A 25,779-nucleotide genomic window follows, 5' to 3' on the forward strand; every position below is an offset into this window, starting at 1 on the left:
AGAGCAGTACAGTTAATGAAAATATTTTAGCAGAAGCCTTGAATTTCCAATTCTGCTTCAGTTCTCTGTAGGTTTTTTAAAACTCTCTCTTGATATACATCTCCTTCTTCCCATATGTAGGAAGGAGAGTTATGAAGGTGACTGAAGGGTGGTTCAGGTCTAATGGAGGGAACATGGAGCAGGTGATACAGCCATGCACTGCTGCGTGACATGGGAGATGCACCACACTGCCCTGCAGGCTTTGAATGAATGTGGTTTGTTTGATTCCCACCCCCTAACCCCCACCATGTTTTACATCTTTCTCTTACTGGGACAAGCGCCAAAAAGAGATGCTTGCCACAAGTTGGTATGTGTAATTTTAGTGGTGTTACTGGCCAGGTGCTTTTGTTTTGTGTGTGATATGAGACCACCTTCCAAATAGTAACCAAATGACAGTCCACACCGAGTGATGAAGTGTTTCTGTCTCCAGCCTACAATTAAAGACTGAGTGAGAGGAAGGTAACCCAAGGCCACCAAAGAAACAGTTGGGCAACCTGTGGTCTAGACTGCGAGATTACTTGCTCTGTCTGTGATGTTTATTGCCATTACTATTGTTTCTTAGACCTGGTCAGGTTGGAAAGGGTGAGGGAAAGGAAGAAAGCATTGTGATTTCCTAATAACTATCTTGCATGTGCAGCTGCCATTGAAAGAGTATTTCCTTGGCTTGTATATTCTGCCTTAAGTTTTGTAATGGGGATATTCCTTTTGTGCGTGTGTGATGCAAATGGATAGGTCTACACAGGTCAAAACACTTTGTGAGTTCTACTATGCTTCCCATTGGTCTGCTATACTTACTTTTAGTTTGTGTCATTCTGATGTTGCTTGCTAAAACACTTTTGTTGTATCTTTCATCAGATTAGTCTTTAAAAACTGTTTGAGTGTTTGTGGAAGGCACATCTAAAGTATTGCTATAAAGTAGCCTTATTGTAGAATTGCTGGGGAGTTAGAATAGGTTGTGAAATGTCATCCATAAAGTTTTCCAACTTTGAAAGACTTTACTAATGTAGTATACTCCTAATAACCAGCTTGTTCAGAAAGCTTTATTATCATTTATTGGGGGAGGGAGATGAGGGAGGATGATGAGAGAGTGTCATAAAGACAATGTGTTTTGTTTTTTTTTTTTAAGATCTAAGTCACTGTTTTTTGTTTCCTGTCAGGTGCTAGTAATGTAAAGCCATTGGATGGTGTGAAAATTCTTGATTTAACAAGGTTTGTGTTTTGCCTGTCATTTGTAACAGTGTGTCTAAATGCAAATATTTTGACTTGAAAAACTAAGAAAACAATTTTTTTTTTTTAAATATTAAAGGGTTCTTGCAGGGCCATTTGCCACAATGAATTTGGGAGATCTAGGGGCTGAAGTTATCAAAGTGGAAAGACCAGGTAAAATTTTTATTTGTTTATTCTAGATATAATAAAAACTAGGTATTATGTGTATGTGTGTGTATATATATATGTATATAAAGTAAGGACTTTGGGTAATTAGCTTCTAATTTAATTTTGTGTATTTTTATCTTAACACAATGGTTTTCTTCTTCCACTCAGCACATGCGCTTCTTATCCAAATAGTTGCTAAGGATTGGGTAATGGTAAAAAATGCTTCATTCTTATGGTATATCTACACTTTTTAGTTTGTAAGACCATATAAGAAGAATAACAAATTGCATGGCATTTGGGTCTTTTTTAGAAATAGTCCCCTCACTTGCCTCTCAGTTTTATGCATCATTATGCATTTGAGGTGTGTAATTATGCCGTGGCAGCTGTGCATTATGTAATGTATTTTTTTCCTTTAAGTTTCTATATTTTAAGTTTCCCTCTTTTGGTATTACTAGTTTTGAAACTAGTTGGTGAAAATAATTGAGATACTAAACAATATTACACTCCCTATATTTTATAACATAACAGTCTATAATAATTTATAACATAAATTGAGATACTAAACATACTACATTCTCTATATTTTATTCATAATAGGAAATATTGAATGATTGAACATTTAATGAAACACTAAATGTCTGACAAAGGTTTTGCTATATCAATCTATAAGTCATCCTTATTTACTGACCATTATTATTAAGGTTTTCACTTTTGTGACCGGGCAAAGGTACATCAATTCTGTAATGTCAGATTAGACCGACACTGGTTGTATTCCAAACATCTAGGTAGTAAGAATGGAGCAACGCCAGCAATTAAGTATGAAGCAATGGGTTTGGAGTTTTGCATTTTTTGTGATCGAAGGAGAAGGGCAGCTTCAGAATTCTAAATGTCAAACATTTTAGAATGTGAGTAATCCTCTCTTTCTGTGCGAGGATGTCAACTTTCACAGGAGTATTCATCCAAACAGAACAGTAGCCCCACTAGAGACTGGGTTAGGGATTGGGTTAGGGCTGGGGTTAGGTGTAAGGTGTTGGGGTTGGGGTTGGGATTGGGTTAGGGTTAGGGGGTTAGGGTTAGGTTAGGGTCAGGGTTAGGGTTAGAGTTACATTTTAGGTTGTGGTTTAGGGTTAGGGTCAGGGTTAGTGTTAGGGTCAGAGCCAGGGTCATGGTTACGGCTAGGGGTTAGGGTTCTGTTTGGGTTAGGGTTCTGGTTAGGGTTTGGGTGTGTTCGGATTAGGGTTAGGATTAGGGTTAGGGTTATGGTTAGGTTTAGGGTTTAGGTTTAGGGTTTTGGTCAGGGTTGGGATTAGGGTTGGGGTTAGGGTTTTGGCTAGAGTTTGTGTTAGTGTCAGGGTTGGGGTTTCGATTATGAGTAGTGTTTGGGTTGGAGTTAGGGATTAGGGTTTAATATTAGGGGTTTTTTTGGGTTAGGATTACAGGTATGGGTTGTGTTAGTGTTAGGGTAAGGTTTAGCTAGAGTTAGGGTTATTGTTAGTGATAGGGCTTGGCCTGGATTTCTAGTTTGTGTTAAGTTTATCCTTAGGGTTAGTCGTAGTTAGGGTTAGTATTAGGGTTAGGGTTCGGATTCGCGTTACGGTTGGAGTAAGGTTGAAGGTTATGGTTTGGGGTTCGAGTAAGGGTTCGGGTTCGGGTTAGGGTTAGGGTTAGGATGAGGGGTTAGGTTTACTGTAAGGGTTAAGGTTGTTAGCGTTATCGTTGGGGTTAGGGTTACGGGTAGGGTTTGGGTTAGAGTTAGGGTTTGGGTTTAGCGTTAGCCTTAGGGTTACGGTTGGGTTAGGGTTAGGGTTTGGGTCACGGTTAGGTTTAGTGTCATGGTTGAGTTTTTGATTTCGGGTAGGGTTAGGGGTTAGGGTTAGGGGTTAGCGTTAGGGTTAAGGGATAGGGTTAGGTTTAGGGGTTAGTGTTAGGTTTAGGGTTAGGGCTAGGTTTATAGTTCGGTTTTGGGTTGGGTTAGTGCTTGGTTTAATTTTTTTGTTGGGTTACGCTTGGGGTCGTTGGTAGTGTTAGGGTTAGGTTTGGGATTGAGTTTTGGTTAGGGTTGGGTTTTGCGTTAAGTTTAGTGTTAAGGTTGTTTTAGGGGCCAGGTTAATGTTAGGTTTAGGGCTTGGATTATGGTTAGGTTTGAGGTTTTTTTAGGGGTAGGTTTAGGGTTAGGGATTAGTGTTAGGGTTTAGGTTTGGATATGGTTAGGGTCAGGTTTGGGGTTAGGGTTATGGGTAGGGTTTGGGTTAGGGTTAGCGTTAGGGTTAGGTTTAGGGTTTAGGGTTAGGGTTAGTATTAGGCTTAGTTTTGTGTGTGAGGGTTAGGTTTTGTCTTAATGTAACTGTCTCGGTTTGGGTTTGGTTAGGGTAAGGATTTAGTTTAGTGTTTACTTTTAGGTTTAGGTTTAAGGTTAGGATTGGTGTTAGGTTTCGGTGTTAGGGTTAGTGTTAGTTTTGTTAGTTTTGGCTGAGCCTATTGGTCAGGTTTATGGTTTGGATGTTAGGGGGAGGCTTATGCTTAGGGTTAGTGTGAGGTTTAGGGTGAGGGTTAGGGTATGGTGACTGGTAGGTTTAGGATTATGGTTTACCTTAGGGTTTCGGTTAGGATTATGGTTTGGGTGTTAGGGTTTGGGTTTACTGTTAGGGTTTGGTTTAGGGGTCGTGTTTGCAGTTAGTGTTAGGGTCAGGGTTAGCGTTTGGTTCAGGGTGGGTTAGGATTTGGGCTGGGGTATCGTTTGTGGTATGGTTAAGGTTTGGGTTGAATTAGGGTTAGGGTTATGTTTAGGTTTATGGTTACAGTTAAGATTTTTAGTTAGGGTCAGGGATTTGGTACAGTTCTACCTAGAAATTATTACTGAAATTGTTTCTTTGAATCACTTATGGTACTCGCACCGAGAGGAAGTTACCTCTCCCCCCTCAAGCACCCTGCTTGAATCAAAATTGTCTTTTGAGATATTCAAGAGTACAAATGTTGATAAGTAATTTACATGTTTGCATAACTTGTGTCACTGTAGATCTTTAATGGGTTAGACTTTTTTTGTTTCTATAGTGTATAGCATAATTACGGTAGCCACTACGTCATATAACACTTAAGGTTCTTCAGCTTGTTCCTGTATCTATGCCAGTATCAGTCTTTTGTGTTGCCTCACTAAAGAATGTTTTCAGTTATGTGAAGTTAACAAGTAGACAAAGTCTAGATATTGAAATAGGTATAGGAATGCGCATGCTTCCTAACACTCAGGACAGTCATTGTATCTGAATTTGAATTTAGATTTAATTCTATTTCTAATAGATTGCTAGTTCTCATGATGTTTAAGAAAAGGTAAAAATTGGAAATTAAGCATAAATGACACAGTGCTATCAGTGTCTGCAGCCCATTTAAGGCAGGATTTCTGGAAGAGCTGGAGGTGGGACACTGCACCAGCTATAGTAAGTTCTTTTTGTTGGTATTGTGCAGCATGCAACTTAATCAGTTGTTGCCTATCAGTGGTATCTTGATGTTGTGTCTGGAGTGTTTTTGGAATAGCTTGGTGCAGGCAAGAGCCTCTACTAAATTCTTCTGGACTGACTAAAAGAATTGCATTGTATCTCTACTTTAAGTTAAAACAAATAAACTACCAAAAAAACCTCCAACTCCCCTTTCCCCAGCCTCCCCAACAAAACAACCAAAATTCCAACCCACAAGTAAAAAACAACCAAAAAACCCTGCAAATACGCTAGTCGTGTGTGGCTGTATTAGTATTTTAAAGACTAAATGGAATCCCAGTGCTAGTGAAAACTTTGTTCACTTATGCTTAACTGCATTCACTTTTAGGTGGTTTTTGATATAAATATCCTAAAATATATGTGTTAAAATAATATTTGTCCTGCCTGCCAGATGAAGCTTAGGTGACTTAAATGTGATATTGGAGGAAAGCCTTTTATTCTTTTTATTTGTTTGCTGTGTGATATTGGACAACTATGAATATGTGATGGTATTTCTTTCAGGAGCTGGTGATGACACAAGAGCCTGGGGTCCACCTTTTGCTGGGACAGAAAGTGTTTATTTTCTCAGTGTCAATAGAAATAAAAAGGTAAATGGGGTGTGAAACTGAACATGTTTTCTGTAATTACAACTGAATATATAACACTTCTTAGTTTGATTCTTAACATATATAATGGAGCAGTACTTACATTGACCTAAAGTTATGATGAATACATTTCAGGAGAAAACCCATAAGTTTTTAGAACAAAAAAGGGTTGCAAATCTCTGGTATGGTGCTGTAGGCAGCTGAGGCAAAATGGAAAAGCGAGAGTGCTCCTGCTGGTCTTCAGTTGCTGGCGCAAATTAACTGAAAATGAAACCTGCTGAAAGTAAGGGTTATTTTATTTGAGTGATCAGGTTTTTTAGGTGCATCAGCTCAGTTGACCTGTGTCAGCTGGCAGCTGGAGCTGGAAGAGTGCTGCCATTATACCACAGTGAGGTTGGCTAAATCTAGCTTGTGAAACTTTGGGATTAATGTGAAGGTTCATGACATGCTTGAATTGTTTAATGGCTTGTTACCATTGAAAGAAATGTTTCTGGTGTTCCCCTGTGTACTTGCAGTAGTGGGTCCTGTGTAAATATATAGTGAACAGGCTGCACATCTGTCAGACTGGTTTTGGTGCTTGTCTGATCCATTAATGAGATATAGTTCAGCTTGCTTTCCTGAGAGAATTTTTTTTTTTTTTTGCAGGAGGAGGTGGGCTATGTGTTAAAATTATCCAAATTAGCTCTAGTGTGAAATTTGACTGTTGGTTATGTTTAGAAGAGGCTGGTAATCCCTTTCACATGATTTTTCACATAAATTACTGTTGTATTTTTTTTAATCGCCAGAGTATAGCTATCAACATGAAGGATTCAAAAGGAGTAAAGCTCGTCAAAGAGGTAGGTTTTGATAACATGCGAGGTGTGCTATTTTGTATTGTTGTGATCCTGAGTAATAAGGATTAAACTCTGCATTTCAAATATTAATTTGATAATTTAAAAGATCTATGTATGCAGTACATTTTGTAAATTACAGTATATAACTTCTGTACTCCATGCTTTTGGACTCAATGTTCAGTGTAACTTCTAATATAAATGTTCAGTGTAACTTTATATTTAAATTTACATGAAAATGTCATAAAAATCTTCAAATGAAATATTGTGAGGAAAAGCCTATTCCTTTCTTGTTATTGCTGCTGTGTTTGATCTTGCTGCACTACTGCATTAGAAAGATTTGAGATGGACTTATCTGTTGAAGTCAGTGAGCAGTTTAGAGGAGATGCAGCGCTCCAGTAAGTGCAGTTTTTTGAATGTTACAGTGTATTCATGACTTCAGTTGCTGTATATCTTTCTTAAAAACATTGTCCTGTAGGTGAAACTTTGTATTTGTTTCTTTTTCAGTATTTGACTTCAGGGTCTTTTAAGGTGATCCATTTCTCTATTTAAAAATAATAAAAGCATCAAATTTCACATTTTGTGAAACTTGTGTTTTCTTATCCCTTTATTTATTGCTTGTTGAGAAATGCAAGATCTGTTACTTGTGAGTGCTGCATTTTAAGCCCTGCAGTAGTAGCAGCTGACTTCTGTTACTCTTTGTTTCAATATCAGTTCTAGTCCCTTTTTCACAGTGAGACCGTGTATCATGCAGTAGGTGGGATTTGTCTGTGGTATTTTTTTTCTGGGAATATTGCATAAATTAAGTTTTATGATGCTTTTGATTTGTTAACTATGCAAAGGTACTTCATATGGAAATCTTTGGAGATTATAAGCCAAGGATTCTACAGTGCCTTTTCCTTTCGCAGAACAGAGCCATTTATTGTTGATTTGTTATGGAGCTGTATGTTTATCTTCTAAAAACTTTGGAAGCAGAAATTTTCATTTGGAAAAATTTTGCATGATATAACACAGACATCTTTTTGGATAAACTAGTCATGTTCTAATTAAGTGCTATAAAAATTTTTCCTCTCATGGAAGAAGACTAATTTGTTATTTGACCTTTAAAAATGGTGAAAGAAAAACTACTCAAAGTGTCCACTCATTCCACATGTGTGGGCTGAAGGTGTTTGAAGAGTTAAAGACAGCTGGGCCTATGAGTCAAGATGAGGTGGAGGAAAAAATGGCATCACCTGTTAAGTGTTTACCACACTAGCTGTAAAAATGAGGATACTTTCTGTGACAAAGTAATTTCTTATATTTTCTATCCTTTTTTAAAGTTGCTTTAATAGCTTTCTGTTCCTTAAATCGATGCCATCCCTATCTGTGATATAACAACACTGAAAACTGATGAGGCTCTGTTTGTCATGCTATTTGTAGAGTTGTTCATCATTCTGCTTGATATTGAGTGATGTATTTTGAAAGCATTTGGTGCAGAGGTCTTGACATTCCATTATTCATCTCAAATGGAACTTCTGTTTGGAGTTTTGTCAAAAAGTATGTGAAAAGGGAAGTTATTTATAACAGGCTTTTGTTTTCAGTTGTCTCATGCTATCATCTGGACAGATGTGTATAGGATTGAGCATTGTTCAGCATTGCATTTGTTACTATGATAAGTAGTGTCCATGTCTTTAAAGCAGCTGATGACAAGTATAAATTGGTGTTTCTGACATTGCTTACTCATACATAAATACGAGTTGTGTTGCCAGCGTAAACGCTACAAAGAAATGTAATAAGGTTATAATTTTTTTACCTTTATTAACAAAGGTATTATGGTTAGAATAGATTTTATTTCCTCACATATATTGTATAGGTGGAAGAGGGCAAATCTCAGTTTAGAATCATGTTAAAAACAGGTGTAGAGTGTCTTCATGTATATGACAAAAGCACAGACTTGATAATTAGTCAGTAGTATCAACTAAGCTGAAGAAATCTGTTAATCCGGAGTCCCAGCTGCTTTTCATCCTTTGGCACAGCACTACAAAATAGTTTTTCAAGGGTCTATTCTTTCATACATGTTTACTTGATTTCCACAGAATTATTCTTGGGTCTTCTTTATTTCTTTATTCTATGTCACTAGTAGCCCTTTCTTCCCTTTTAATGTTTTTGTCTGACTGTTAACTACTTTCCAAATATTTGTCTGTCTTCCTGAATGAAAATTATTTTTTTCTCTTCAGTGATTGTATATGTGCCAGTCCCATGCTCTGACATCTTTTTGTAGTATCTCTTTAGAACATTATTTATCAGTTATTGTCAGAAACTCATTTTAAGAACCTTGAGCATACCTCTCTCCTGTGAATTACTCAGCCTTAACGAATGAACTTTTTTTTTTTTTATTCATGAAGAACTTGGGACTTTAATTGGCTGGGAGCTAATGGCACTTCTTCTCTTCCACTATTTTTAGCTGATAGGTCAATGTGTCCCATGCATTGCTCTCTTACTTGATAAAGCAAACTACTCACATATATATACACACATATATATATATATATATTTGTTTATATGTATGTGTATGCAGATTCTCCTCTGTAGAGTTCTTGTAAAAACCAAAACACACAAAACAGAAAAAAATACCCAAACAAACAACAGCAAACCAAAAAAACACCAACCAAAACTTCCAAAAGGTATGCGTGGTTTCCTTTATGAAGTTATTAGCATCATTATTTGTTATTCAATTTAATGACTACTTTGGCATGAACTGTGCTGTTTTTTATTTCCTGAGGCATAGATATTGAGCCTATCAGTGTCCTTTCTGGAACAGTACTCCAACTCAGGTCTGTGTTGTATAGCTCTGTTAGATGTTAAAATACAGGCCATGTTTAGAGGAACTTTAGAGCATGAAGTATGAAATTTTAGTTGACAATGGACTTAAAACCCCACTGAGGCTGAAAATCTCTGTGAGTTTTAAGAACATCTAGTTTATTTGGATCAGACTCTGTATCTAGTTTTCCACAATGGCAGAACTGTTGTTCAGTGAGCATCAGTGCTATATATAGACTGCTGCCTTTATGCATTCAAAACTATTTCCAGTGAAAACTTTAGATGCAGAGCTAGCACAGCACTTGTAAGGTGTCTTGAAAACTCCTTTTTCTGAGAGTATATACCCTGCTAAACTGGGCCCAACTCATTATATTCTCACTTAGCACTGCTGTCATTCCACATACATTGCCCAGTCCAGAAGTATGGTGCTTTTCATGTTACCGTACTGTGTGTCATGCTTTCGTCCTCAGTGGCTTGGAGGAGATGATAGCTCTTCAGTATAACATGGACAGCAACTTTCAATTGTTTTAGCCCATCCAATCACTGTAATTTTCATAGATTATGAAATCACAGTGAAAGCAGTACACAAGTTGTAACCAATTTCATCTCTTGCATGAATTAGGCTAAAGCTGTAGCATTACCAGTTTGAAAAGTATTTATGTATGAACTGTGATGGATCTAAATAGAAAATAAAACCTCCTTAACTTTATTTTTCATAAGGGCATTGTGGTTTCTGTTATGATGACACTAGTTTGTAGAAGCTTGGCTAATACACTCCGTACTTAATTGGCTGCAAATAGCATTAAGCAATTAATATATCAGTTATGCTTAAAAATGGGTGCACAAATGTGTGTACCTGTCAGGGAACATTTCCTAGATTCCTGTGCACTCACACACACACCCCACACAATTTACCAGGCAAAAAGCCTACAAGTCCCTCAAGAGCATACCTCTTTTTTTTTAACATGTAGTTCTCGTGCTTCAGGAGTTAACTTGTGTTAGTCTTATTGAAATTTGCATATATATATCTGCTTATAACTTTTATAAGAGAGGATGGAATTTAAAGCTGCTCAAGGTTATATGTTAGTCAACATCAGGAGATTTTTTGAACAATGTCATTCATTTGAAAGCAGTGAAAAAAGTCATATTGCTGAGCTTGACAGCATGATTGTATTTGATGTGACTTTAAGATCTTAGTTTTAATTTTAACTTTTTAATTTTAAGTGTTGTTGGGCTCCCTATTCTAGTTCTACATGTAGGAAGTTGGATATATGGCCTTGTTATGGTAATTGTAGTAAATGATTTGAAAATGAAAAGCAATTGAAAAAATTATTTCTAATATGGGGAAAATGTGAATGATGGAGATATATCACTTTCCTTGAGTAAAAGGAGGTAGAAAGAATGTATGTGAAGATTGTTCTGTAAACTATTGTCAACCCTTAGGAAATTGATGTGATACTGATAATATCACAGTTTTGTCTAATCACTTTAGGATTTTGACAGTCTTCTTTCTAGATATGCAGCATCTCTAATATGTAGTTTGAAGAAGTGCACAGTCTAACAGGCGAAAAAATATCCCTATAGGCTTGTCAATTTTCTTTTATCAGGAAGATTGGAGCCATTTTGATTAGCAAGATTTTAAAATTAAGTTACATGGGAATTTATTCTACTTTTGGGAGCTAATTAACAGATTTTATTCATTCTTTTCTTTTCTAAAGCTTGCAGCAGCATCTGATGTTTTTGTGGAAAACTTTGTCCCTGGGAAGCTGGCTGAAATGGGTCTAGGTTATGAAGACATTAAAAAGATTGCTCCTCATATAGTGTACTGTTCAATAACAGGTACTTTATTTTCAATTCTTTTTGTTCATTATTTCCTTTATTTCAGTCAAAGTGTCATAAAAGTCATTTATCTGTCAGTTCAGATAAATTGAAAGTTTAAGTGAGTTCAATTCAAAAACAGGTATAGAAAAGCTGTGAGGAAGCAACCATGTCAACAGCTTAGTAGCTGTTCAGTGTCATTACCATGCCAGCCTGACATGTTCCTACTGATTTCAAAGGAGCCAGGGTGGGCTGGCCTCCTTGCATTCTGCTTTAAACTAGCTGAAAACTGAGATTTCTTTTTTTTTCTCTCCCAGCAGTTTTACTGAATCAATTTACATATTGTGTGTTTTAAACCTAGTAATCTCAGTGGTTTTTAGTGCCCTGAAGTACCTCTCTCTTCAGAATTGTGCAGTTACCTGTTCATGGAAGCTTTATGTGACTTCTTTACAGTCTACTGCTTGGTAACTGAAACAGTAGAAGAGTTGTATGTACTTTATAAAAGCAGGGAAGAATGAAAAGAAAGTAGACATATGTATGCAGCTCCTGATATTCATATAAATATAATTTTAAGTCTGAAAAACTGCTTAAAAAAATTCAAACAAAAAACCACCCCCCAAAATCTTAATCAAGCACTAAAATGAAAAGTCTAATATTAATATGCAATTAAATTACAGCAGAAGTTACAGATATTTTTAGTTGGGTTTAAAATCTTAGTTACAAACCTGTTTTGCCTCTAAATTTCTGAAGAATAAATGGCTTTGGCTTTTTAGTTACTGGGTATGGGCGTCATTTAATAGAAATCAAATAGCTTTTTAGTCTCTTGTGATGTATTTATCGTATTTGTGTGGCAAATGTCTGAAAATGTCAAGAGCAGAAAGACAATTCCATTCAGGACTTGCTGGGAATCTTTGTTTAAATACCTGTTTAGGTTGGTCAGTGGCTAGTTACTACAATGTTTTTTACATTTGCTTGTGCATGTAATCTCACAACTGGAATTTGTCAAGTGGGTTTGCATTTTTTTTGTTTGCTTTTTTGTTTAGTTGCTGTACCCATAATGATAAAAAAATAATTAAAATTACATCCAAACAATCTGTGTGAGATACAACTCCCTCTCATTATGTGTCAGATGCTTTGGTCTCTTAATCAACTTTGTGACTCTGTGCTTGCCTCAATAAGTTCATGTCTGCCTTGTACTGGGTAGCCCAGAGCTGGGCACAGGACTACAGACATGGCCTCAACAGTGCTGAGAAGAGGGGAAGGATCTACCCCGTTGGCCTGCTTGACACTCTTCCCAGTGCACAACAAAATACTGTTGTCCTCTGCTAAAAGGATGCATGATTTTATATGTTTTAAGTGCTCCCTCAACTGAGTGTAACTCTTCCTTGCTGCAGACTTTCCCTCTAGTCTCAGGGACCTAGGACTCCTGAGAGGCATATTTTTTTGGTAAATACTGAGGCAAAAAACCATTAAATGCATCCACCTTCATGGCCTTTGTTCATTTTGCCATAGGTTCATGTCTTCCCTAGTCTTCCTTCTGCTGCTCATTTGCTTGCAGAATCCTTTCGTGTTGCCTTTCGTGTCTTTTGCCAAATTCAACTCCAGGTCAGCCTGTGCTTTTCTAACCATATTCTTGTATGATCAAACAGCACCTCTATACTTCTAGGTCACTTGCCTCTGCTTTCACTGCTTGGAAGACAAGTTGGACAAAAATCACATAATCTTGCTGTTGAGAGCTTTGTGTAAACTTATAGTTATGTTCTATAATGGAAAACACATAAGCATTATTCATGGACTATGACAACTTGAAGTTGAAATTGTTTGGGACGTAAGGGCTAAGTGATGTTTGTCAGCCATCCATAAAGCAACTTGGAATCTTTAATTATGGTTGTTTAAGTCGTGGATACTCAATAGGTGATAAGCAGTATCTATTTAAGGATGATGCATCTTTTAGGAATAAAGATGTGAGCGCCAGTGCCCTTAAAAAAAAAGTCAGCTCATAAATCCATTGAGTTAAGACAGGAAATACTAAAGCCTCAATCTAAGCATATTAAAAGAAGCAACCAGACTAGGACCAAATATACGTCTGTGACAAAGGGAGCTTGATGGTGGTACACAAGCAGGGTTTTTTGACACAATCAGGCAGAAAACCAATTTAAGAAGAATTCCTGATTGATTTCTAAAATTTCTGTGATGTGCTTCTAGAGATTACAATTCCTAACTATTTTGTGCTCTGGTTGACTTTGCTGCATTCAAGCATGCTTGGGGACTTTTTGTGTTTTTTTTTTTTTTTTTTTTTGGAAGAGAGATGGGAATAGGTATGAGGCTCTGGGACTCCAGGGTCAGGCAAATGATAATGAAGGTGAAGGTCTATCCAAGGCAAGTCAGTCAACCAGACACATTACAACTACAGCTGTAAAAAAAGGACAGGTGATTGTTTTAGGTGACTCCCTTCTGAGGGGAACTGAGGGTCCTGTATACTGACTGGCCCCATCCCACAGGGAAATCTGCTGCCTCCTTGGGACCTAAGTAAGAGAGATATTACTAGAAGCCTCCTTGGACTGATTCAGCCCTCTGATTATTACCTAATTCTGGGTGTGAAGGTCAGCAGTGACAACTCCTAGGGCAATCAAAAAGGACTTCGGGGGACTGGGATGACTGGTTGAAGTGACAAGCGCACAGGTGGTGTTTCGCGCAATGCTTTTGGTAGCAGGGAAGAATGATGAAAGAAACAGGAGAACCCTGATCAACACATGGGTTAAAGGCTGGTGCCATTGGTGCAATTTTGGCTTTTTCCATTATGGGATAGTTTATACAGCACTAGGCTGGCTGCAGGCAAATAAGGCTTGCCTGTCTAAAAGGGTGAAAAGGATTCTAGGCCCATGAGTTGGCAGGGATGATTGAGAGGGCTTTAAACTTGGTTGGAAGGGGGAAGCAGGTAAGACCAGACTTGCTAGACATAAGCCTGGGGGGGCATGCCTGTGTCGGGGGTGAAATTGATAGCCGAACTAAAGTGCATCTATATCAGTATCAGTAACAAGCAGGAGGAGCTGGAGGCCATTGTGCAGCAGGAAAGCTATGATATTGTTGCCATCATGGAAATGAAATGGGATGAGGCATGTAAGTGGAGTGCTGCAATAGGTGGCTACAAGCACTTCAGGAGGGACAAGTGAGGAGGGAGAGGTGATGGAGGGGCTCTGTACATTAGGGAGTGTTTCAGCTGTGTAGAGCTCAAGGATAATGATGACAAGGTTGAGTATCTATGGGTAAGAATCAGGGGGAAGGCCAACAAGGCAGACATCCTGATGAGAGTCTGTTATAGACAGCCCAACCAGGATGAAGGGATGGACGAACTATTCTGTAAGCACTTGGCTGATGTTTCACAATTGCTAGCCCTTGTTCTTGTGGGAGACATTAACTTGTGGGATGTCTGCCGGAAACTCAACACAGTGGAGAGGAGGCTGTCTAGGAGGTCCCTGGAGTGTGTGGAAGACAACTTTCTGACACAGCTGGTAAGTGAGCTTAACAAGGGGGGTGCCCTGCTGGACCTGCTGTTTACAGAGAAGGGCTGGTGGGAAATGTGGTGGTCAGATGACATCTTTGGCACAGTGACCATGAAATGATAGAGTAATCAATTCTTGGTGAAGTAAGGAAGGGGTAAGGAAAACCTCTGCCTTCGACTTTGGGAGGATGGACTTTGGCCTACTCAGGACACTTGTTCCGAGAGTTCCTTGGGAAACAGCCCTTAGAAACAAAGGGGTCCAGAAAGGCTGGACATACTTCAAGAAGGAAATCATAAAGGCACAGGAGCAGGCTGTCCTTATGTGCCAAAAGATGAGCTGGCAGGGAAGAAGACTGGCCTGACTGAATAAGGAACTTTTGCTGGAACTTGGGGAAAAAAAGAGAGTTTAGGAAGAAGTGGCAGGCAACTCAGGAAGAGTACAAGTATGTCATTAGGTCACATAGAAAGAAAATTAGAAAGACAAAAGCTCTTCTAGAACTCAATCTGGCCACCTCTGTGAAAGATAATAGAAAGTGTTTTTATAAATACATTAACAACAGAAGAACGGCTAAGGAAAATTTCCAACCTTTATTGTATGCAAAGGGGAACATTGTAACCAAGGATAAGGCTGAGCAGTCAATGCCTCTTTTGCCTCAGTCTTCAACAAGAAAAATGGGTTATCAACCAGCTCCCTGAGCTGGTAGACAGGGACAGGGAGCAGAATAGAACCCCTGTAATCCAGGAGTAATTAGTTTGTAACCTGCTGTTCCAGTTAGACACTCACAAGTCCATGGGGTGAGATGGGATTCACCCAAGGGTATTGAGAGAGCTGACAGAAGAGCTTGCCAAGCTGCTCTCCATCATTTATCATCAGTCCTGGCTAACTGGGGAGGTCTCAGGTAAACAGGTTGATCGATGTGACGCCCATTCACAAGAAGGGCCAGCAGGAGGATTCAGAGAACTACAGGCCTGTCAGCCTGACCTTGGTGCCCAGGGAAGTTGTGGAACGCATTATCTTGAGTGCATTACATTACATGTACAGGATAGCCAGAGGATCAGGCCCAGCCAGCCCAGTTTGTGAAAGACAGGTCCTGTTTGACCAACCTGATCTCCTTTTATGACCAGGTGGCCCACCTAGTGGATGGGGGAAAGGCTGTAGATGTGTCTACCTGGACTTCAGCAAAGCCTTTGACACTGTCTCCCTCAGCATTCTCCCAGAGAAGCTGGCAGCCCACAACTGGGACAGGTGCACACTTTCCTGGGTGAGGAACTGGCTGGACATCTGGGCCCAGAGAGTGGTGGTGGATGGTGCCACATCCATTTTGTGGCTGGTTATAAGTGGGGCTCCCTAGGGCTCAATATTGGGGCCAGTCCTGTTTAATAAAGTTATTGATGATGTGGACAAGGGGATCAGGTGCACCTTCAGTAAGTTCGAGGATGACACCGAGTTGGGAGGGAGTGTTGGTCTGCTGGAGGGTAGAAATCTCTGCAGAGGGTTCTGGCCAGGCTGGATAGATGGGCCAAGGCCAGTGGTGTGAGGTTCAGTAAGGTGAAGTGCCAGGTTCTGCACTTAGGTTGCAACAACCCCCTGCAGCACTACAGGCTGGAGGAAGAGTGGCTGGAAAGCTGCACAGCAGAAAGGGAGCAGGGCATGCTGATTGACAGCAGCTGAACACAAGCCAGCAGTGTGCCCAGGTAGCCAAGAAGGCCAATAGCATCCTGGCCTGTATCAAAAAATAGTGATTGTTCCTCTGTACTCAGCACTGACTGGTTCAGCACCTGCTGGCATTTTGTGTTTGTGGTTACAGTGATAGTAGCCATGGATCCTTGTCATGGATTAGGTTATTTGCCAGATCCTTGAAGTGGTTCAGATGCTGGAGGGCTGCACTCCTTGTGACACTGTTTTTGTGTATCCTGTTATATAGGAATTGCTATTTTGTACTGCTTGATGTGAGCCAGATCAGGCTGGGCTTGTCTTCAGAATATATCACATTGGTCATGTGCCGTGAATGGTTCATATGTGCTGTCTGTAATATAACAACACTTGTATGTATTTCATTACTTCTCTTTCTGGATAGTACATAAATTATCATAGAGATGTTATCAGCTTACTTTTCATTTATTATTTACTTTGCCCTCCATGCTCTAAGCTATGGTATCACTGTGAAGTCTAATCAATCCCAGTTCTAGTAGTATATGTTCCTTCTGTCCTCCTTTTCCCATCAATTCTGATGGCCTACAAATAACAACACTAAGAAAAAGCAGAGCCATGATAAAAAGGTCTCTCACTCTTTCAAGTCTTCATTTAAAAGAACAGAAGTTCTTGGTGTTTTAAGAAAGAAACTGTAATTTGTGGGTTTTTTAATGTAGCAAAACAAACCTGCTTCCTTTTTTGGTTTTGTGTTTAAGAACAGCTGAAACATTCTGTGAGAAATTTTGAAAGCACTCAAACTTCTCATTCTTATGCAACTTAAAATTCAAGATTTGACTCCATTACATAAAGTACTTTTTGTTAATGAAACATATATGGAGGTGACTGGTTCAGGTGAATAGTCACATATTGTAGCAGAATATAAAATCTAAGAGACACATCTCTTAAAATCAGAAAATATGCTACTTTATAACTTAAACAGTATTGAGCCATTTTTCTTTAATATAGGAATAATTTCTGTGTGTAGTTGCCTCTCTAAATTTTGGACTATTGAAAATAGTACAATGATATACAGCGATAGTAAAATGAAATATAGTATGATTTTCTCAGAAAGTCCAGTGTCATATGTAGGTGAAGAGTTTAGACATAGGTAATGCCAGATGCTGTCTTTTTTATGTCATTTTGGAAGCTGTGATTAGCAAACTGAGTTTCTTATCCAAACAGCTCTGATTGAATCCATACAGCTCTGCAGTGAGTGCTGCAGGGTTTTGAGGATTTCTGGGACATTTCCCAATGTTCCTGCTGCTTTGAGTGCACTTGAGCTCCAAATTGCCTGTTCTCACTCACAAGCTGGCTTTGCTTGGCTAGAACTAGTTTAAATATAATATATTTTGATAGTTCTGTGGTTGAGATTGGTTTAAGTTCTGGAAAATTGGATGGTTAAAGAAAATAATGTACAGGTCACAAGGGAGTGACCATTTCAACATGATCTGCGTAACGCTCTCGCTAGGAAAGTCACAGTTTATTCCTGAACGGGAGGGGGCACTGTTTGAAAGGACAACATGGTTTCCAAACTAGAACACTTTTAAAATTTTTTCTTAAAGCCTCTGAAGGTAATATGTTTTCAAAGAATTTTGCAGTTTTTTTATAAATGGTGACTCCTCTCAGGTTCTCTACCCCAGCCCTTTGCTTTGCTAATCTACATGAATTGTGATTACTCTTCTATTTGTGCAGGTTTTTTTACTCCTCCTTTTCTAGGAAGTATTACTTTATATCATATGCAGATTGTTTTGTATGTCACTGGTGGTATTAAAAAAATCTTGGTTTAGTATTTTATGTAATTTTATTTCTTAGAGTATAAATGTGATGCTAGTTTTCTGCCTTTTAAGGAAATCTGACTTCTGTAAAGACTTATTAGTGTATTTATGGATGAAAGAAATTGGATACAGAATTACAGAATCATAGAGTAAATAAGGTTGAAAGTGTGTCATATGGTCCAATCTCCCTGCTCAAGAAGGGTCATCCTAGAGCGCATGGCACAGGATTGTGTCCAGATGGCTCTTGAATATCTCCAGTGAGGGAGACATGACAATCTCTCTGGGCAATCTGTTCCAGTGCTTGGTCACTTGGTGGATCTTCCAGTGCATCAGTCTCTGCCCATTGCTTCTTGTCCTATTCCTTTGCATCACTGAGAAGAGCCTGGCTCCATCCTCTCAGCAACCCCCATTAGATATTTATACACATTAATGAGGTCTCCTCTCAGTTGTCTCTTCTCAAGGCTGAACAGGCCCAGCTCTCTGAGCCTGTCCTTGTAAGAGAGAGGTTCCAGTCCTTTAATCACCTCCATAGCCATCCAATGGACCCACTCCAGGAGCTCCATGTCACTCTTTTGCTGAGGAGCCCAGAACTGGACACAGCACTCCAGATGTGGCCTCACCAGGGCTGAATAGAGGGGCAGGATCACCTCCCTCCACCTGCTGGCAATGCTCTTCCTAAAGCACCTGAGGATACCATTGGCCTTCTTGGCCACAAGGGCTCACTGCTGGCTCATGGACAGCTTGCTGTCCACCAGGACCCACAGGTCCTTCCCCACAGAGCTGCTTTCCAGCAGTTTGGCCCCCAGCCTGTACTGGTGCAGGGGATTATTCTTCCCCAGGCACAGGGCCCTGCAATTGCCTTTGTTGAACTTCAGGCAATGCTTTCTGCCCATCTCTCAGTCTTCCAGTTCTTCTCTCCCATCTCTCTCAAGGCCCTTTTGAAGACCATTTTGAAGGCCTCGGGGGTATCAGCCACTACTCCCAGCTTTGTGTCACCGGTGAACTTGCTGAGGAGGCATCTGCCCCTTCACCCAAGTCACTGATGAACAAGTTAAATGATACTGGGCCAAGTACTGAACCTTGGGGATACCACAAGTGACAGGCCTCCAGCTAGACCCTGTGCCACTGATCATGACTCTTTGGGATCTGTCACTACACATAGCCATGATGTAGAAAATCTGCCATGAAAACATATTTAATTTCAACCAAAAGTAACTATGAAGATAAGGTTTTGGAACTGGTATTTTTATTAACTTTGTGTTACTGTAACAGTTTATATTTCTTGGAGATTTGCACTTTCTACTCCACAAATCTTAGTCTTAACTCTGAATTGACATACACTTTGAGTACACTAAACTGTTTGTTTGTTGGCAAACAGTATGTTGCTAAAAAGGTAAAAAATAGGTGGAAAGAGTAACAGAAGTTTTACAGGAGTGCTGTGGGTCACCTGAGTTTTCCATGGGTCTGAATCTGGAATTTTTGTATGTTTTGTATGTTTATTTAACGCACGTAAATTTGTAAAGATACATAAATGAGCACATTTCAAAACAGTAAGTCCTCTGTGTTTCTTGAGTGATCCTGCTTAACCTATGAGAAGGAAAATAGTTCTTCACTCCACCCACTTACATAAGGTTTTAGTAATAACAAGAATTTTGTACTTCTCAGTATCTTGTTTTCTACAGATAATTTGTAGTGGTTTCTCATGAGAAGATGTAATGTTACAGTTTTGATGCATATCCTACTTTGTCTCTAGTATTTTCACAACAGGAAAGAAAAGCCAACTGCAATGTGTTTTGCTGGGCAAAAGCTAGCCAAAGTGTTCTTCAGATCCTCTAATTTGTGAGCTGTGGTAAAATGTGGAATTATCTTGGATTAGGTACAGTTTTTAGACTCCCTCTTACCAAATGTTTCTGGCCCATAAAATTACATATCACTTTGAATGTCTGTGTATTCATGCCCAGACATTCTCATGATGATTGATGTTTCTGTGACTTTTATATGGTTTAAGTGGATATAGTTACCTGATACAAACTGATTGATTACCTGCCAAAAAAATTATAGCTCCAGTTTAAAAAAATCATTGGGCAAAACAGTTTCTTGATGGTGTAAATTATTTGTTGATAGCATACTTGTAAAAAATCAAGTTGTATTCAGAAGCTGACTCATGCAATGGTTGTAGTTGTAACTAAATAATAGCAGCTATATAAATGGTCTTGATCATTAATCTGTTCAACAGTTATTAAAATTTGTGATCCAAAATTGCTAAAAAAATGTTTTGTGGGTTTTTTCTTTTTTTTTTGTAATTGCAAGAAGGAAAACTGACCATAAAACTAGGGACAACAATTTGGGGGAAAGAAAAGAAAAAAATGAAACAGAAGGTTAAAAAACCACCTGGATTGCAAAATGTCTGGTTGAGTCAAATAGCCAATTCAAGCAGAATGATGTACAGAATGAATTAGAAATTAGGACAATTAACCAATAATTACAGTTATAACTGACTTTAAAGTATATTAAAAGGAGCAAAAATTTGGAGAATGTGTTAATTAAGGAATTTGGAAAGCACAAAAATGAGTATTGTGGTACCACTATTCAGTAGAAGATGTTCATGGAGAATTTTTCAATAAATATTGTTTTCTACTAATGGAAAATAATGCATGTGCAAAAGAGGCATTGTCAGAACAAACTAGGTATCACGCTTCCAGTAGTTCTTAATGTGTTTTAAGAATAAGGAGGGAGGTCTGGAAAATTATGAACATTATACAGCTCTTAAGCAAACACAAAAATCACAGGTTTGCAATCCTTGAGGTATGAACTTAAGTGTTCACAATGATTGAATAAAGCATTTGGAGGGGAAAAATATGAAGCTCCTACCTGAGACTGATTTGATAAAAATAGAGCCTTCCAGCATTGGAAAGGAAAATCAAGCTCCTCTAATCTGTTAGTTTTTGCATTATGTAGTTGGAAGATGCATGGATTAAAGAGTTAATCTGCCATTTTTTTGATAGCTTGAAGTTATCTGTGTGGGCAGTTAAGAGAAGTTAATCAGGGTCCAGAGATAAAATAATCTGAGACCATTCGTTAATTAGCAGATACACAAATTATTTTTAAGACAAGATAATCCATTGTCTGTATAATAGTAATAAAACTTGTGCTACATATTTTGACTGTAGTAAAGTTTTTGATGCTTTTGAGTAATGCTTTCATAGAAAAGCTAGGAAAATGTGATGTACAAGAAATAAAAAAAACTTGGTACAAGAGGGATCAGAAGCTCCCTCACAGTCTACTATAGATACTTCATGATTGAATGGAAGAAAATGCTTCAGACCTGATGTTGCTGGATATTTATTTTTTTGCTTAATGTAGGTAATGGATTACGATGTGGATGAGCCCAAAATTCTGATGCCATCATGTGCTACTGGGGGCTTGTGTGGTTTAGATTTGAGGGGCAGGAAGAACTTGGAGTTGATTTACAGGTAGAAAGCATCACTTACAGCCTCATACTGTCCTTTAGAATATCTTCTGGGTGTCTGGATAAATCTCAGAAGAGTCATGGAGGACTGGCCTCAGGAATTCTGCTCAGTTTTTCTTACTGAAGCCTGGAATTGGAACCCTTCCTAACAGTCTGTGTCAACACAGCCCCATGGACAGTCATGTGATGAAGTCCTAATGTAAAAGGTCCATTTTTAGTGGCCTGAGAGCTCTATGCAGCTCTGGAAGCTCACAAAGCTGAAGGGAGTCAACTTATACAGCAGGATTAGAATTAAAAATTACCTTGACCAAACCTTTTACATAAATGAAAGAGGAAGGGTAGATTTAAAGATTGGAACAAATACAATGTATTGTGCTTAATCAAAAATAGTAAAGTAATTTTAATACTAAATATGTATGTATGTATGGGGAACACTGGGTTAGAAAAGGGTTCTCAGAAGACTTGGTTGTAATGATGGGGAATGATCAAAGTTGAATGAGTCAGTGATGATATCATTAGATGAAGGACTAGTGTTATACTGGATTATATAAAGATGGATATGGCCCAAAGGACTGTTTCTCTACCCTGCTCCACACTGGTAAGGTTGAAAGGTGAAGTCTACTTCTGGGTACCACATTTCAAAAACTATGTGGAAAACTGAAACGAGTTGAGAGAAGAACAATCTATAAGTAAAAACCATTGTATATGAAAGGTAGCTTGGAACATCAGGTTTTTTCTTTAAAAAAGACTCTGCTGTGATCAGAAGGAAGTACTGTGGTTGGCCATCTAACCATCTCTTCCTAAAGCATTCTGTACATTTTCACACAGCAGTTCTTAAATGAAGATTCTTATAGTATGTGAAAGCATGAAAAAACCTTTGTTTAATGCATAGAATTAGCCAAAATGCTACTTGGAATTCAAAGAATGGGTGTGTTAAGAAAAGAAAATCTCAAGAAAAATTTTGGGAGATAGAATTAAAATAAAAGTTCAGACCTAACAGTTGGAGAAGTAGATTGTGTCTGTTTTCAGAGATTTAAGTAATTGGGACTACAAGTGCAGCATACAAAATGAAAAACAGATATTTAATACTTTGGTGCTTTTCTGCCCTGCACCAATATGCTGCTTTGTAATTCTCAGTGTAAACTGCATATTTGTGCAGATTGGTAACTGGTTCCTTGTGCAGTAAAGAACTGGCTTTATGGCATACAGCAGGAGCTCTAAGAGTTTATTATGCATCTCATGTGTAATTACCCTGATACCTGAGGTGGCTATCAATATATGAGCAAATAGACTGAAGCTTTTAAGACTATATTAATTCTAAATAGGAATTTCTGCAAGAATTGGGAACAGTTTTAACTTATATAGCACAAGTGTTAAATATTGTAAAGCCATAGCCTCATAAAGAAGTTAATTGTCATGACAAAGTTTGCTTGATGTAAATCAAAGCCAAGGAGCTGGTTCCCCTATGCTTCCAGGCAGTAGAACAGTTGTTCAAACTATCATTCCTTTCTTCCCACCTTCACCATATGAATAAAGCAACTAAAGAAACTGATGAGACAATTTTAATCTCTATTTGTATTATACAGTGTTTGCAAGCAGAATTCCTACAATTTAATATTTAAAAAAAACCTTAATGTGGAAGAGGTAGAGTTTTGTATTTTCTCATAAGTTCAAGATGCCTGATTTCTTTGTAGACATCTAAATAGATTTGTGCCTTGGTCTGAAAAACTAGTCCCATGCCATTTGAGTATTTAAGTTGTGTCAATTTTTCCCTTTGGCTGAGCCATCAAACTAGAAAACTTCAGTGTGAAGAGGCAAAGTGATTGCTTATGGGTGGAAATTAATTGGCAGAAATGTATATATCCAAATACCACTTCAATGATGTCAAAAAAGTACTTTTTCACTACAACTTAGAAAAAAAAGAAGTCACTTGTTCCTGTGAATGAAGAAACAATTTTTGTTTCTAAGAAAGGAATGAATCACCACAGCAGTGTATTGGTGTATCGGTGGAGGTTTTAGGTGGTATATAGTTCTGCTGGTAAATTCCCTGAGAGAACTGCATTGATCTGTTTATGTAGCTTCTTTCCTCTAAAAAAGACAACCTTTGAGGCAAGTCAGACTACATTTGCATCACTTAATAGTGTTGTGGAGAAACAAAAACAAGAGCTCTCTAAACCAGCCTGGTAAATTGGACCTCAAGTATTATAGCTGCATTGCTTTTGTGGCCTAACTGGTTGAGCCATTTATCATGATGTAGTAGTATGTACTGTTGATTTCTTCTCACTACTTTTTTAGGATCAAAAGATAACTTGTGAACCTGCAAAACATTAGGAAGGAAATTCTGGAAATAGATATCCATTGATTTAAAGTGAAGTGGTACTATAGCTGATGCTTCTGAAAATTGCCCTTAAGTATCATAGTTTAAGGACTTGCCTCATTTTGGCTGTAAGTGTTTAGATAGTTTTGTGCCCCTCCTTTACTCTGTCTTGTAGAAAGTAACCTGTGAAGTCCCAAACCTTGTGCTTGGCACAAGACCCATTCCAAAATAGTCTGCAGGTTTAGGATTGGTACTTTGTGGCCAGTATTTCTTCCCAGGATGAAGTACTTAGTATATGGAGTATAAACTGCAATCCTAAACACATGAAACTTAATTGTTGTAATGTTATTGATATATAAAATAAAGCAAATATTGTTATAACCTTCCACAGTGTACTAGTTTGAAAACAAACCAGTGGAAGGCACCAAGTCAGAATAACAATTTAATGGGGAAATTAAAGAAAAGGAAAAACTAAAAGAAAACACTGGTTCAAATTGACAGAGTCAAGATACAACCTGACACCCTGTTAGTCAGGGTGGTAGCAGTCTGGTAGAATGGTGGCTGCAGTCCTCTGAAGTGGTGATCCTGTAGAAAAAGGGTCTGCTCTTCCTCAGAAAGTCCAGCAGTGGCTGTGTAGCTCCTGTCCTCTGGACATCCAGTGGAAGGGTAGTTTCTGGTGTTCAGAATCTCAGATTATATCCAGGATGGAATGCTTGGTTCCTCCCTCTGGGTGGAGCATCTCACAATGGGGTGATGAGTCATGAGGCCAAGTGTTGATTAGGCTCATTAACAGAAGATAGTCCGGAGGGAGTTATCTCTGAGTCATGTGGCAGGACATTGATGGGCCATTAACAGCAAGATAGTCTGGAGGGAGGAGGCAAGGAAACACTGCCCCACCTGACTTCAACAGCTCATGAGGATGGTAATAGAATACACTGCAACCCAGGACACACAGTTGACTGCTTTATTCAGAATTGAATGAGGAGGACCAATGGGAGCTTTTAATTTTTATTCTTAGCTCATGGCGCCAATTACTATTCTACTGAAACACAGCAACACAAACACCTTCTGATGGTGTATAAAGAATTTGTTCTTAATTTCTGCTGCTTTTGAAGATCTCCTAAATCTTTCCAGTTGTCTGTTTTGTATCAAAGGTGGTCCATCTGCAAGGAGGTGTTTACCTCATGCTTTTCTAGACAAAACCGAAAAGCATTAAATAGGTCTATTAGACCCAGGGTTATTTTTTCTCTTTACTGGGATTAGTAACGTATTTGGTGTTTTTTCTTAAAAAAGAGTTGGGTTATTTTGTGTTGATTTCTACTTCTACTGAAAAAAAAAATCCCAATGATTCTGATGAAAACTGGGAAACAATGACTCTACTGCTAATCAGACTTCCAAACAGATGACAAATAATGGGACTACTTTGAATTACTTCTACTTTTATTGTTCACATATTTTTCATACTTTTATTAAGAACCATATGTTTTAAAAGCTTGATTCATAGGATTTGAATTTTTTGGCACTGTGTTTTAAAAGTATTGTAATGTTTTTTAAAATATTCAGGGTTTTTTTTGGTTTATTTTTTTGCTTATGTTGTGATTAGGTAAGTTTGAAGTGTCTGCTTACCTAAAATGCCTGAAAATGGCAAAGGTTTTCTGTGTATCTTACCCCTAAGAAGTTGATTTAGGAAATTTTGATTAACTTTATCTACTTAATCAGGAAGACTATCAGCTGCAAACTATTGGAATCTGGGGTAGTACTCAAGAGTAGTATTAAGCTTATCCTCTTCATATTGTCATCTATCTTTCTTTGTTTCTGGACACAGAATATGCAGCTAGCTGGTCTTGAGTCTCCATTTGTTTTCATATTTTTCTGCTGCTCTATGCTTAAACCCCTTTAAATATGCTTTTACAGCCCCTTTGGACAACATGAGTTGCCAGGGGATTTCAGGGCAAAATGTGAACAAGCAAGGTTTGACTGAGGTGTGTTGCAGAGCAATTAAGCTTCATAGCTCTTATTGGAGGAAAACAAAATGGACTTGTGTTTGGAGTTTACGCTTTTCTAGTGGTGATGGCAACAATGTTTTTTAAC

At 38.3% G+C, this 25,779-nt stretch overlaps 1 protein-coding gene across 4 annotated transcripts in view; it reads left to right on the forward strand.

Annotated features, from left to right (window-relative positions):
* SUGCT (succinyl-CoA:glutarate-CoA transferase) overlaps window positions 1–25,779 on the forward strand; it is a 346,592-nt gene that overhangs the window by 2,636 nt on the left and 318,177 nt on the right. For all 4 annotated transcript variants that reach the window (XM_042044442.1, XM_042044439.1, XM_042044440.1 and 1 more), the window contains exons 2-6: window positions 1,197–1,248; window positions 1,346–1,419; window positions 5,403–5,488; window positions 6,271–6,321; window positions 10,833–10,953. In XM_042044442.1, the coding sequence (XP_041900376.1) occupies window positions 1,197–1,248; window positions 1,346–1,419; window positions 5,403–5,488; window positions 6,271–6,321; window positions 10,833–10,953 (384 nt within the window). The remainder of the gene's footprint in view (window positions 1–1,196; window positions 1,249–1,345; window positions 1,420–5,402; window positions 5,489–6,270; window positions 6,322–10,832; window positions 10,954–25,779) is intronic.

Source organism: Corvus kubaryi, unplaced genomic scaffold (assembly GCF_017639235.1).
Source record: "Corvus kubaryi isolate FWS band 111438036 unplaced genomic scaffold, C.kubaryi_AGA036_p1.0 37398, whole genome shotgun sequence".
Lineage (NCBI taxonomy): Eukaryota > Metazoa > Chordata > Aves > Passeriformes > Corvidae > Corvus > Corvus kubaryi.